Raw genomic sequence first — 14,128 nt, 5'->3', positions numbered from 1 at the left:
TTCTAAAAAAGTATTTTTGAATTTAAGAGTAAATATTTATCGCGTTTAAATGGGTGTACTTGATCTATTAATATATACTGTATTCTCACTGTGTTATTGTAAATTGGTTAAAAAAAAATTGGGGGTGGCGCAATAATATCGCATATCGCAATAATTCATGAGAATAAGTATCGCACACTAAAATTTGTTATCGTGACTGGCCTATTCACAGTCAGCTGTATCAAAAATCTAGACCAAGTACAAACAGCATGGCAAGGTTGTTAAAGTTAAGCGTACTGGTAGACCGAGGAAGACATCCTAACATCATGACAAACAACTAAAGGCCATATGTCTTGAAAACAGAAGACAACAAGACAAATGAAGATGAAATGGGAGGAAGCTGGAGTCAAAGTATGTGACAGAGCAGTGCAAAATTGCCTAAAGGAAATGGGATTTTCATACAGGAAAGCTAAAAGGAAACCATCATTCACACTTGGCAGAAAAGAACAAGACTGCAATGGGCTAAGGAGAGGCCATCATGGACTGTGAATGACTGGATGAAGGTTATTTTCAGTGATGAGTCAAGAATCTGCATTGGACATGGTGATGATGCTGGAACTTTTGTTCGGTGCCGTTCCAGTGAGATTTACAAAGATGACTGCCTGAAGAAAACATCAAAATTCCCTCAGTCCTTTATGATATGGGGCTGCAAGTCAGGCAAAGGCACTGGGGAGATGGCTGTGGTTAAATCTTCAATAAATGCACAAGTTTACATTGAAATTTTAGATAGCTTTCTTATCCCTTCAATTTATAATTATGTTTGGGGATAATGAAATCATATTCCAAGATGACAATGCATCATGCCACAGAGCTAAAACTGTAAAGCATTCCTTGGAGAAATACTCATCCAGTCAATGTCATGGCCTGCAAATAGCCCAGATCTCAACCCTATTGAAAACCTGTGGTGGAAATTGAAAGAAATGGTCCGCAGCAAGGCTCCGACCACCAAGGATGATCTGGCAACTGCATCAAAGAGAGTTGGCACCAAATTGATGAAGAACACTCATCTAGTCCATGCCTCAGAGACTGCAAGCTGTCATTAAAGCCAGAGGTGGTGCTACTAAATACTAGAGATGTGTTTTGATTGTTATTTATTTGTTTGTTTCTCATGATTCTATATATTTTTCCTTGGAGTGGAGTGATTCTATATTTATTTCCCTGCACTTGCTCGATAAAAGTAACATTTACTGACTACGACAATGTTTTTTATTCATTTCTTTTAGCGTTTCTGAAAGCCAAGAAGTTACACTTTTGATCAGTTCATTATTTTTCAAGTTTTTTATCGGAGTTTGTTCTACATAAAAATGTCTGAGTGAGTGCTCGTCCGAAACTGGTGATTCCATACTTTTTGCTAGGGGTTGTATTTGTAATTGAACAGACTATATACTTCATAGTGTGCAATGTGTAGGCCAGCCAATGAAATGAATTCAACATACAGGTGTACTTACCAGACAACCCCAAACGCACCATAGCCGATAGGCCTGTCAGGCTCTATATCAAGCTGTTGCTGCAGGTGGTGTGCGTGCTGCTGGTGATGGTGGTGATGATGGTGAGCTTTAACGGCGGCAGCTTGAACTTGGGCAGGAGCCACCGCTGCCGCAGGCCCGGGGGCCTGTCCGGGGGCCGGAGAAGGGAAGTAAGGTTGCTGCTGTCCCGGGTTAAGCATCACGGCGGCGGCGGCAGCAGCAGTGGAGGTGTGCTGTTGGATGGTGTGAACGGCAGCGGCGGAGCCCGGGTGCTGCAAGTGATGCTGGCCCACGTGGTGGTGGTGATGCATGTGTGGAGGCGGGAGATGCTGCAGCTGGTGGTGGTGATGAGGGTGATGGGCAGCCACGGCAGAAGAGCCACCATTGTATGCAGCCATCATTTTTGTAACATTTGAAGCTGTTGTACCGCAAAGAGTCATTCACTAAGATGAGAGGCGCCTATAGAACAATTAATAAAAGGAATAGTGAACATAAAACTAGCAGTGCTGGGGCTTTATATTCATCCACTGTCCTTTTATCTACAACCATTCTGCTTCAAAAAGGATCTGACTGAAATCCACTGAGTTACATCTGAAACTTCTAACCTACCTACAACCAACAATGACAAAACCAAAAGAAAGGAACTGAAAAATAACCCGCCCACCCCTCAATAAATAAAAACGGAGACCCTAATTGTCCCTCATGGTCGTGTTGGCACCCCCCTTCCCTGTTGATGTAAGTCTGCTTCCTTCTAGTTTGGCCTGACGCTTGTCACATGGGAAAACGAGCTGTCATCTTTTGGAAGTATCCAAGTTTGCCAGACGCTCTGGTCCAGCACGGTTGCCGTTCCCGCCACCTGGGCTCCAGGCTGCTTGGAAATCGCATCAATTATTCCGAAAGAAAGCGTGTGCGGGCCAATCAGCTACTCCGTAAACAGTGGTAATCTCCGAGCCCTAATTATCGCTGTTGATCCGGTACAGAGGACGTGTATCCTCCCTCCCTCCCTCACCCAGGCCCCACTACAACAAGCAGGCAGGCAGGCAGGCAGGCCCAGGCCTCGGTGACCCACCTCACTTACATATTACACAGAACTACAGAGCTGGACGCCTCCTCAGAAATCCTCATTTTGACACAGAAACAAGCATCGAGCATGCCTCGAAATAGCAGAAGCGAAATCCTCGCAGACGGACTGATTGGCAACTTATGACTTAACCCATCGACAGTTTTTGCCTTTTGGTCGTCCTCTTGGGCTTAACGGAGTTCAGACAAAGTCACAGGAAGGTGTTAAGAAAAAGTTCAATCACTGAAAACGTTTGCACGGAGACTCTTGTTACCGCGGGAGTGAAGCTGACAGCTCAGTCGGTGCTAGCTAATGGGCTTCACTGCCTTCAAATCAAAACAGTAATCCCTCCTTTCTCTCGAGAAAGTGTCGCGGAGTCCTGTTGTCATCGACAGCACCGTGAGAGAGCTCCACTTTTAGTCCACAACGGTTACTTGTCCCCGGCGTGATAGGCTGTTAAATAGACAGCGACATCATGATGAACATTTGATCCAACATGGTGAACCAAACCTCGATAACTGGACGGAGAGATTATGGTGGGCGGCCAACCAATCAGCGACGGAAGCGTCATGATGTTGCTGTAGTCTACTTGATTGACATTTGAGGCAGCCAATGGTTGCGCTGGCTGTCTGACAGCGACGTTACTGTGCACTCATGTCCCTTTGAAGAATAAAGAGTAGAGCAAAGACACTTTTACGATGGTGTTAGACATAGTGAATGTTAAATACGTGTCGCTGACTACATTTGAGTCATTCTTTGAAGACGTCAGTTAAATCTCTTTGATACTATGTTGTTGACAGATGACAGATTCTGTAGTAGGCTTCTACAATGGAGCAACATTGATTCCCAAATGTCCATACAACACCAGCCTTTTAGTTTAAGGCTTATGGGAAAAGTGCCCTTCTGCCTTTATTTGTCAATACGTGGAAAACACAGACCTAACTTACTTATAATGCAATTCCTCCAAAGGTGAACTGATGAGGCAGTTCTTTATACAACCCCTAGCAAAAAGTATGGAATCACACGTCTCGGACGAGTACTCACTCAGACATTTTATCATGTAGAACAAACTCAAATAAAAAGCTTGAAAAAATAATGAATTAGTTCAAAAGTGCAACTCTTTAGCATTCAGAAACACTAAAAGAAATTAACAAAAACATTGTGGTGGTCGGTTAATGTTACTTTTATAGAGCAAGTGCAGGAAAGTATGTATGGAATCACTCCATTCTGAGGAAAAACAATATGGAGTCATGAGAAACAAACAAAGAAATAACAATCAAAAGACATCTCTTGTATTTAGTAGCACCACCTCTGGCCTTTATGACAGCTTGCAGTCTTTGAGGCATGGACTTGATGAGTGTTCTTCATCAATTTGGTGCCAACTCTCTTTGATGCAGTTGCCAGATCATCCTTGCAGGCCGGAGCCTTGCTGTGGACCATTTGTTTCAATTTCAACACAGGTTTTCAATAGGGTTGAGATCTGGGCTATTTGCAGGTCATGACATTGACTGGATGAGTCTTTCTCCAAAGAATGCTTGAACAGTTTTAGCTCTGTGGCATGATGCATTGCCATCTTGAAAAATGACATATTTTCAATTGAAGGGATAAGAAAGCTGTCTAAAACTTCAAGGTAAACTTGTGCATTTATTGAAGACTTAACCACAGCCATCTCCTTTGTGCCTTTGCCTGACATGCAGCCCCATATCATCAAGGACTGAGGGAATTTTGATGTTTTCTTCAGGCAGTCATCTTTGTAAATCTCACTAGAAAATCACCAAACAAAAGGTCATCACCTTGTCCAATGCAGATTCTTGACTCTTGACACCTTGTCCAATGCAGATGACTCTTGACAATGTGATGATGCTGGAACTTTGGTTTGGTGCTTTTCCAGTGAGATTTACAAAGATGACTGCCTGAAGAAAACATGTTGTTCAGTGTTTCTGAATGCTAAAGAGTTGCACTTTTAAACCAATTCATTATTTTTTCAAGCTTTTTATCTGAGTTTGTTCTACATGATAAAATGTCTAAGTGAGTGCTCATCTGAGACTGGTGATTCCATTCTCTTTGCTAGGGGTTTTAGTTCCTGTGATAATCAATGGGCAAAAAAAACAATACAGTATAATTTATTGTAAATAAATACAAAACTGTTAAAAATGTTTTCCTTTGCCTTCAGACATTGTTGTGATGAGATGATGTGATCAGAGATAGATCGATTATCAGCCGGGCCGCTCATCTACACCAGGAGTAGGGAACTTATAGCTCGCGAGCCAAATCTGTCTCTTTTGACGGCTGCATCTGGCTCTTAAAAGTTTCGTTATACTCCTTTGCGTCTTGCGCGAAACGGCGACGGTCACCGGCGACTAGAAAGCCGGTTTGCAGTAATTTTAGAGGGAAAGTGGCGAATATACATGTTGTTGTGTCTATCTATTTATCCATCTATCAATCGCATAGGCAACGCAGATGAGGCAGAGACACTGTTCAAGTGGGGTTGCCGTATTTTGCTCTCAAAAATAGTGGCCGATGTGCGTATGTGCGTGAGATCAGAAAGTAAACTTCCCTCGTTTTCAGCTTCGTCTTCTGCATTGTCAGCTAATTTTAGAAACCCTTTACTTAGTTTTAAACATATTGTATGGCTCTCACGGAATTACAAATAAAAATATGTGGTGTTCTTGGCTCGCTCAGACAAAAAAGGTTCCCGAACCCTGATCTACACAGATATTTGGAAATTTGATGTCTATCGGTATCGGCCATTGTTTTTAATCTGACCAGCCGATGTGAAAAAATCAATTTAAAAGAGTGTTATTTCGGCTCAGATGCAGCCACACCGCTCTCTCCTGCATTAGCGTTCACCCGTCCTCTGATTGATTAAATGGTACAGTGGTATGAAAAAGTATCTGAACCTTTTGGAATTTCTCACATTTCTGCATAAAATCACCATCAAATGTGAACTGATCTTTGTCAAAATCAAACAGATGAAAACACAGCGTCTGCTTTAAATAAAAACACCCAAACATTTACTAGTGTATGTTTTCATATTTTAATGAGGATAGTATGCAAAGAAAGACAGAAGGGGGAAAAATAAGTAAGCGAATCATCACATTTATTATTTTGTGGTAATATTGGTAAAAATTGGTTCCAATTGCTCTTTATGTCTCGTAAGGCAGAGGGTTCACTTACTTATTTTTCCCCCTTCTATCATTGTTTGCATGCTATCCTCATTAAAATATGAAAACCTACAAATGTTTGGGTGGTTTTACTTAAATCAGACACTGTATTTTCATCTGTGTGAGTTTGACAAAGATCAGATCACATTTGATTGTGATTTTATGCAGAAATATGAGAAATTCCGGTAACACTTTACAATAAGGGTCCCTTAATTAACATTAGTTAATGCATTTTTAGAGAGTAACTCATGTTTAAGTAACATGACATGAATTCATTTAATCCCTTATCTAAAATTTATAAATATATAAATTAACATGATTTAATGCATTAGTTATTGCATTTTAAGACAATAACTAATGTTTAAGTAACGTTACAATAATTAATATAATTGCTTATCTAACATTTATTAATGTATTAATTAACATGACTTAATGCATTAGTTAATGCATTAATTAATACATAACCAGACAGTAATTAATAGTTTGGTAAAACTAAAAATATATAAAGGCCTATATAGGGTTAGGGATAGGGTTTAGGGTTTGTTAACTTAAGCATTTATAATTTCTTAGTTAAGGGACACATGTGCTACACTTTATAATAAGGGTCCAAAAAGCATTCAGTAATGGTTAATAAAGGTTAAGAGGGGGGAACTTAAGCATTTATAATTTCTTAGTTAAGGGATACGTGTGCTACACTTTACAATAAGGGTCCAAAAAACATTCAATAAGGGTTAATTAAGGTTACGTAATACTTAACGTACCTCATAAGTATTACTTAACCTTTATTAACCCACGTCTGTCCCTTAACTAAGAAATTATAAATGCTAAATTAACAAACCCTAACCCTAATCCCTAAACCCTAACCCTATATAGGCCTATATATATATATATATATATATATATATATATATATATATATATATATATATATATATATATATATTTAATTTTACCAAATCATCAGTGACTGTCTGGTTATGCATTAAGTAATGCATTAACTCATGTTAATTAATATATTAATAAATGTTAAATAAGCCATTACAGTGGTACCTCTACATACGAAGTTAATCCGTTCCAGGACCTTGTTTGTAAGTCGAAATGGTCGTATGTCGAGCAGGATTTTCCCATAGGAATACATTACAATTCCATTAATTCGTTCCACAGCCCAAAAACCTTCACTAAATCCTTAAAAAATACTGCTGGTACTATTACAAATGGCAATTACACATAGCAAAACAAATAAATTATAAATCAAAATCGGAATAATAATAATAATAATAATAATTCCTGTATTAATGTAACGAATCGGGTTCTAATGTGGCGGACGTTTTTTGCTGACCCTGAACGCACCGCGGGGCTGATGTGCCAGAGACAGACCGGTGAGCTTGAGTTTCACTTTCACTTTGAATGTTTTCTTGAGAACACCGTCAATTGCGGCAGACAGAAGGTGTTTTTGTTTTGAATAAGTTGTAAAATAAATGATAAAAACGTGGCGAAGTTGGCGATTTCTCTGGAGATGTTACCACAATAAGAATTGTCAGCTTAACTTATAAAGACTGGCGAACGATGGTCAGAGGAGGACCGTGGAGATGTATTGTTGAGCCATTTCACGGATGCCCACCCTACACTCATATTTTTCTGTCATTTGCATCTTCATTTAGAAGGTAAGCGTCAACTTTTTCCTTGTTTCACCACTTTTACCAACCTTTTCTGAAACCAGTGTTGATTTGTCACACAAGAAAATCCGCCGTGCATTCGTCTGCGGTGCTGCCATTGTCGTCGTATTTCGAGCATGTCGTCGGATGTAGAAACAAATGGCGAGTCAAATTTTACGTCGGATGTCGAAAAGTTCGTGTGTCGAAGCGATCGTATGTAGAGGTACCACTGTATATTAATTATTGTAATGTTACTTAAACATTAGTTATTGTCTAAAAATCCATTAACTAATGTTAATTAAGGGACCCTTATTGTAAAGTGTTACCGAAATTCCAAAAGGTTCAGATACTTTTTCATACCACTGTAAATGGAGTTACACTTGTATTGCACCTTTCCACCTTTTTAAGGCCCTCAACAGACTTCACACTATATCCTCATCTACCTACTGGTGACGCACAGGGCCGGCCCAGGCCATTTGAGAGGAGTCTGGCTGCAGCCCGCCTCTCTCAGTACCCTGCGCCGCTCCTCTCAGTACCCATCCCGCAGACAGGAAATGACGCAATACCGCCGCTCTCAGTCCCCTCAGACCGGAAATGTCGTCAACCCTTGCGACGAAAATAAGTTACGTTATTTCACCTCGCGAAGAAAACACGGTAAGTGGCCGCACTGAAAAAAAGTTTTTAAAAGCGTATGCATGTTTAAAAATGTTACTTAAACAACACTTGCGGTGAAAATATGAAGTGTTTATTCTGAGTTGAAAAGACCGTACTTATATCTAGTATTCTTAATGTAATTTAAATAATGTATTCCTTTACTAACTGCATGTGACTTTGCTCTACTTATATTGTTTAATACGTACTGATGAATTCAGCAGCGAATTGGCTAATGCTGCTAATGCTTTTTACATTTTTTTTTCACAATGAACAGTCTTCTTTGTGTAGTTTTCATTATATTGCACTCTTATTTTTCATTATGTACATGCCTGCAATTCGCAGCTCGCTGTTTTTGTTGTTGTATGGTGTTGTTGTTTTGCCTTCATTTGTTTTTTCTGGTCCTTTGTCGTTTGAATGTTGTCACATGATCCAAATAGGACAAGGTTGTAATTTTTTTTTCTTGATATTGTTACTCTGCTTAGCTATATATTTTTTCATTATTTTGTTTTTTTTTACTAGCTCCAAGATCACCACCCCATTGGGAAGAAACTAAATCACGACCCCCAAATGGTATTCTTCCCATGCAGATACAGGGATGTCACACAGATCCAAATGGAAGTAAGTAGCATAAGTAGTAATGTACTTTAGATTTTGGACTGTGCTTAACACTTTTTTTTTGATAGACATCGAACACAGTAAAACCCACGTGGCAGACAGGACCAATGGTGACAATATAAGACCATGCCGAGCTTCATGGACGGTTCAAACTCATCCTGCCCAGGAACGGCTGGTATGTTTTTATGTCTGAGACAAATGTTGTGCTCAGTGGAAATCTGGATAGGCTTATTATTCCTTATATTAGTTAACAATTGGACATAATTGATTATTTACTCTTTGTTTATTTAACCAATCAACATTCTCATTAGCTTATGCAAATCTTGAATATAAAGAGGCCAGAAATGGTGTTGATTGTCTAAAAAAAGAAAGTTTGATTGACACGTGCTGACTTTTGGAACGTTGGCCTGAACAATGAAATGGAATCAACTGTGAATTTTGAGGATTTAGTTTCTCTAAAGAACATAATGTCACTTGTACAATTAAGTAAAATGTAACTTTTTGTGTTTGTTTTTTGCAGATATGAAATGCATATTTATAACTTGTCTAACAAGTAGCTCATTCAAAGGTATAAAAAAGTATTTTTTGGCGTGTGTAGGGTATTTTAACTATGTAGCCTACAGAATGCTTGTATGGGCTCATGTAGGTGTCTGCGTACGTTTGTATTTATATAACATATGTCCGTGTGTATAGATTATGTTTTTTTCAGGGAAGGACCATATTTGTGGCTGACCCCTATGTTGTTGCAACATGGTGAAAGCCTACAGGATGTGACCCACACATGCATTTGCCTGTAAGGCTGATTAGTAACAACTACAACTTGGAGCATTGGTTCATTTTCAAAGAACAGTCAAATCATAACAAATTAAATGATCCAAATTCCAATTATTTGTGGGAAGAAAAACAGATCCAATCATGAGATCAGGGAACTATTGTTATCTCTAATGAAATTCAGTATCCATTCATATTGGCATGGCGTTTCCATGATGATCCAGAATAGCCTTGTTTGGTTTTGAAGGTATGTTCCAGTCGATCCTTTTATGTTGCCCCTTCAATTAAAGCAGAATTGCACTCCAGATGATTCATCCAATCATTTGAAGCAAATTTCTAAAATGCCACTCTAAAATTGCGAATGTTTTGTTTCAAGGGCGTTGGCCCGGTCTCAACATTGGTAGGGACGAATATAATGCAAGTAAGGTTGCTCAAAAGTTGGTGGGGACAACTTTAGCATCCTGAAAAGTTGGTCGTGTTATGTCCCTACCGTCCCTATGCAAACCTACGCCCTTGTTTTGTTTGCATGAATCATTTAAACCTGACTGGTTGGTGTTCTTATGCATGGAAACACGTTTGTAATTGTTTAACTACTGTATTTAATATGAACCTATATTTTCAATTGCAGAAAACGTTGACAGTCAATCAACAGGGGGACATGGAAAGAGAGGATTGGAAGTGAAATAGAGGTATTTGTAAAAGTGTGTATATTCATTGATTCAAAACTTGAAGGAAGTGACTCGGTTAAATTCTTACGTTAGGGTTTTCCGGGACAGCCATAGGGGAAGGACTGTGGCATCTTCATGTTGATGGTAGGTGAGTTTAACTGTCCAATTTTGTCCTCTGTGATATTTGTATTCATTTATCCATTTGTAGTATGCTCTTTGCACTGTTCTGGATGCTCTCTTTGAGTTTAACCATTGTAAAATGAAGTTCACCGAATCATTCAAATTGGGCTACAAAATATCCTTGTCGTTATTCTTTATTTACACTTGTTTTTAATTTTTGTTAGACTGATATGCCAACTCTGAGGAAGTGGTGGTGTATATTGCTAGCGGACAATTTCAAACTTGGGTGCATGGTAAGTCTTTGAAACTGTTGATATGGCATTCATAGGAAAGTAGGTGCACAGCACCTTAATTCTTTGTTGGAAAATGTGGAATACTTATTTTTGTATTTTTTCAACTTATGTGAGCCACAGGAAAGAGTTTGCCCATTGGACAGATGAGGCAAAAGCATTACTGCAGGGTGAAGTGCCACCAGTCTATCAGTTACAGAAGTGAAATTCGAATATAATTGCTGAGGTCAGCTTTTAAAGACTTTTTAGTGTCCATTACTCTGACGCACTTTTGAACATGCCCCCCTTTATTCACTGATTTATTTTTAGGAAGAGGTGCAACCACAGCTCCTTCAAGTTAGTGGTGGCCCACTCCAAAAAGATATGGCGGGAAAAAATGGTAAGATTGTTTATATACCTAGTTTAATGCAATGCCTAAAAAGAAAAATCAAGTATAAAATTAACAAAGCATCATTTTTATTTTACTTATGTAATATTCAAATAGCTCTTTTCTTTCTCTTTTCCAATGAACAGTTTTGGTAAAAGGATTGTGCAAGACAGCACAAAAGCCTCGGACAGGGCTAGGGGGGGGGAAAAAAAATCAATGCAGTAGGAGTTCCCAAGCATCCTGCAGATGGAAGAGGATGAGCACGAACTACAATGTCTTGGAGCCATTCAAGTTCTGTTTCAACCATCTGGAAGATGGATTTACCTTTTTTGAGGAGATTGTTGACTAAAGAAAATATCTATTCTCTCGATAATAATAAAAAATAATAAAACTAAAAAAAATAAAGTTTACCACATCAGAACTGGTTGTATTGAGTTCATTTTTCTACACTTATAAATTAGTTGTTGTTTTTTTCTTTTATCCCAGATGTTAGTTGTAGGTAGTTTTAATTACCTGTGATGAAGGCGGGAGTGCTTGCCGAAAAATGTCAGGTAATTAAAACAACCTACAACTATTGTCTGGGATAAAAGAAAAAACAACTAACACATGACAACTTTTGTCATTTCTGTTTGAAATAAAGGTGCCTTTCCTGGAGCAGAAAGTTTAATATAGTTTCTGAATTAGTTAATTAGGATCTTCACCCACATGAATGAATTTAAGTAGCAAAATGAAAGACAAAATTGGTTTGGTTGCAACATTGAGAGAATATTACGTTTTTGATACATTAAATTGTAATGAAGCTATATTAATGTGTCCGTTCATAAAAATGTAAGGATGACAGCAATTTTGTAATAATTCTCAATTGGAGTATATTTTACAATTGACAAACTAAAGTACACATTGTGATAGGTCACAGGCGATCTTTCAGTCACTAATTAAACCTTTATTGCAGTAGTGTGTATTTTAATTTTGATGTACTGTAACCGTGTTTTTCATTTTGGTAAAATCAGCAGGCTTTAACAAACTGACCGCGCTTAAAGAGTTAATCTCCCGATTACACCAAATCAATTTAAGGAGCATGTAAATAAATTATTATTTAAATAATAATGAGTGATGCTGAAACCGAAAATAAAAGACGTGCGAAAAGAAAAGTAAACTAGTATTTACGTTCGAATGGACGCAAACTATTACGATAAAACCGGAAGCTCGGAGCTCGAGCGCTGCTTCATGTTGTCATTTCCGGTCTGAGAGCTGCGATATTGCGTCACTTCCTGTCTGCGGGATGGGTACTGAGACGAGCGGCGCAGGGTACTGAGAGAGGCGGGCTGCAGCCAGACTCTCTTGGGCCATTTGGGGGCCCTATTTTTGGCCCACCATTTCGTCACAGTGTACTGTGAAACCCATACATGCAATCCAACCCATACGTCCACATTTTGTATCTTAATCAGATTTTGTTGCACTGCATACTTCAAACTTCTCACCCCAAATGATTGTCAGTACTTACAGTAGATAGTGCCAAACCTTTTTCTAAAAGAGGAAAGAAAGAAGTTAAGGAAGAATTTTTATTTTTTTAAGCTTGTAATCAAGTATCAAAACTCAAAAAAGTCAAATAAAGCAAACTGTAGTAAACAAAATAGAATAGAAATTAAACAATTGCCAAATTGGGGGCACCCCTTGTGGTCAGGGGCCCTAAGCAGCAGCATAGTCTGCGTATAGGCTGGGCCGGCCCTGGTGACGCAGCACCAGGAGCAACATGTGGTTTAGTGTCTTGCTCAAGGATACGTTAATTAAGTCATCAGGGCGGAGAATCGAACCATCAACCTCTGGGATGGGGAAAGACTACTCCACCACTGAACCACGCCTCCTCAGAAGTGTCAAAGGCATTCAATAAACATGCTTTAGGCATTTCAATGAAGTTCAGTTTTTGCATTATTCATTATTTTACGCCAATTTTTACACGTTTACTGCAAACGAAAATCGGTTATCTGCCCCTCTAACTACTAATAATCAGTATCGGTCCTGAAAAACTCATATCGGTCGATCTCTAGATGTGATTGTTGTGCGGTGTCAAGTAGAACTCTGAGACAGATGACTTCGTGCTGGTGTGAGATGTGTTGATGGGGGGCTGGCCCTAGATAAGTAGGTGCCCTAATTACCTTGGCTCTGGAGCCACATGCGGCTCTTTAGTGCTGCCCTAGTGGCTGCCTGGAGCTTTTTCAAAACTGTTTGAAAATAGAAAAAGACGGGGGAGGGAAATATATTTTTTGTTTTCATATGGTTTCTGTAGGAGGACAAACATGATTCTAATTCATTAATATTGTAATGAAGTGAAACTTGAGGCGGCATTGTACAACAGAGTAGTCACGTAGTGTGTCATTCTCTATAGGATGCACTGCAGGGAAAACAAATCGTGTTTTCTGCCCTATAAGGCGCACCCAAAAGCCTTAAATTTTCTGAAAAAGCCAACAATGCGCCTTATAATCTGGTGCACCTTATATGTGAATCAGTATTGAGCCACAAAAGGCCTCACAGCAACTCGGAGCACAGCTTCATCTAATAGATGCATAACGTAACCCCAGCCTCTACTGTAGTTTCTATTCAATGCGTCTTATAATGGGGTGCGCCTTATTTACAGAAAAAGTTTTAAAATGGGCCATTCATTGAAGGTGCGCCTTATAATGCAGTGTGCCATATAGTGATGAAAATACTGTAATCATTAAGGCTCATTTTGTATTCGTGGCCAACTTACCAGTAGTCATTTTGATCATAGGTTAATATAGCTAATACAGACACATACAGCATATGTTACCTTCATTATGAGGCTTATATAAGGCTTTTGATTTTTTGCGGCTCCAGACATTTTTTTTTTCTGATCCAATATGTCTCTTCCAACATTTTGGGTTGCTGACCCCAAGTCTGGGAAAATGATATGAATGTGTTTTTTACTATATAAACAAAATGCAACAAGTGCACTAAGGATCATTTTACTTTAGAAATAATAGCTTTCATAGCCCATTTTCGTACACTGACTAAATCTAGGCAACATGGTGTTAAAGACCAGGTTTTGGGCTGGTTTGCCCCCAATTTGCAGGCTTTATTCTTTTTTCCTTCAACTGCTAGTCCTCTATCTGGGAGGAGAAGCTGGTTTGCTCAGTGGAAGGTTAACTCTCACTTGGTATGAGGAATTACAACAGATCTACTTGTGGCGTGTTCTCCGTTGACAAAAAAAAAAATTAACATTCCATGAAAATTTATGTGA

At 38.9% G+C, this 14,128-nt stretch overlaps 1 protein-coding gene and 1 long non-coding RNA gene across 6 annotated transcripts in view; one reads left to right on the top strand and one right to left on the bottom strand.

Annotated features, from left to right (window-relative positions):
• Window positions 1–3,096, bottom strand: part of nlk2 (nemo-like kinase, type 2) — a 53,750-nt gene extending 50,654 nt beyond the window's left edge. Inside the window, exon 1 of the mRNA XM_057838253.1 lies at window positions 1,488–3,096. Within this exon, the coding sequence (XP_057694236.1) occupies window positions 1,488–1,945 (458 nt within the window). The 5' untranslated portion in view covers window positions 1,946–3,096. The remainder of the gene's footprint in view (window positions 1–1,487) is intronic.
• Window positions 3,097–7,977: 4,881 nt separating this feature from the next.
• LOC130917151 (uncharacterized) lies at window positions 7,978–11,279 on the top strand. Of its 5 annotated transcripts, XR_009063420.1 has the most exons (9): window positions 7,978–8,038; window positions 8,558–8,656; window positions 8,722–8,828; window positions 10,053–10,113; window positions 10,186–10,236; window positions 10,437–10,505; window positions 10,620–10,728; window positions 10,812–10,881; window positions 11,016–11,279. It is a non-coding gene; the product is annotated as an uncharacterized LOC130917151 (long non-coding RNA). The 5 variants fall into 5 exon arrangements; XR_009063421.1 differs by lacking the exon at window positions 7,978–8,038 and having other exon boundaries at window positions 8,097–8,656; window positions 10,186–10,240; XR_009063422.1 differs by lacking the exon at window positions 7,978–8,038 and having other exon boundaries at window positions 8,098–8,656; window positions 10,186–10,240; window positions 10,626–10,728.
• Window positions 11,280–14,128: the final 2,849 nt, after the last annotated feature.

The sequence above is a fragment of the Corythoichthys intestinalis genome, chromosome 6 (genome assembly GCF_030265065.1).
Source record: "Corythoichthys intestinalis isolate RoL2023-P3 chromosome 6, ASM3026506v1, whole genome shotgun sequence".
NCBI classification, from domain to species: Eukaryota; Metazoa; Chordata; class Actinopteri; order Syngnathiformes; family Syngnathidae; genus Corythoichthys; species Corythoichthys intestinalis.
This window is presented reverse-complemented; position numbering and strand designations above follow the sequence as displayed.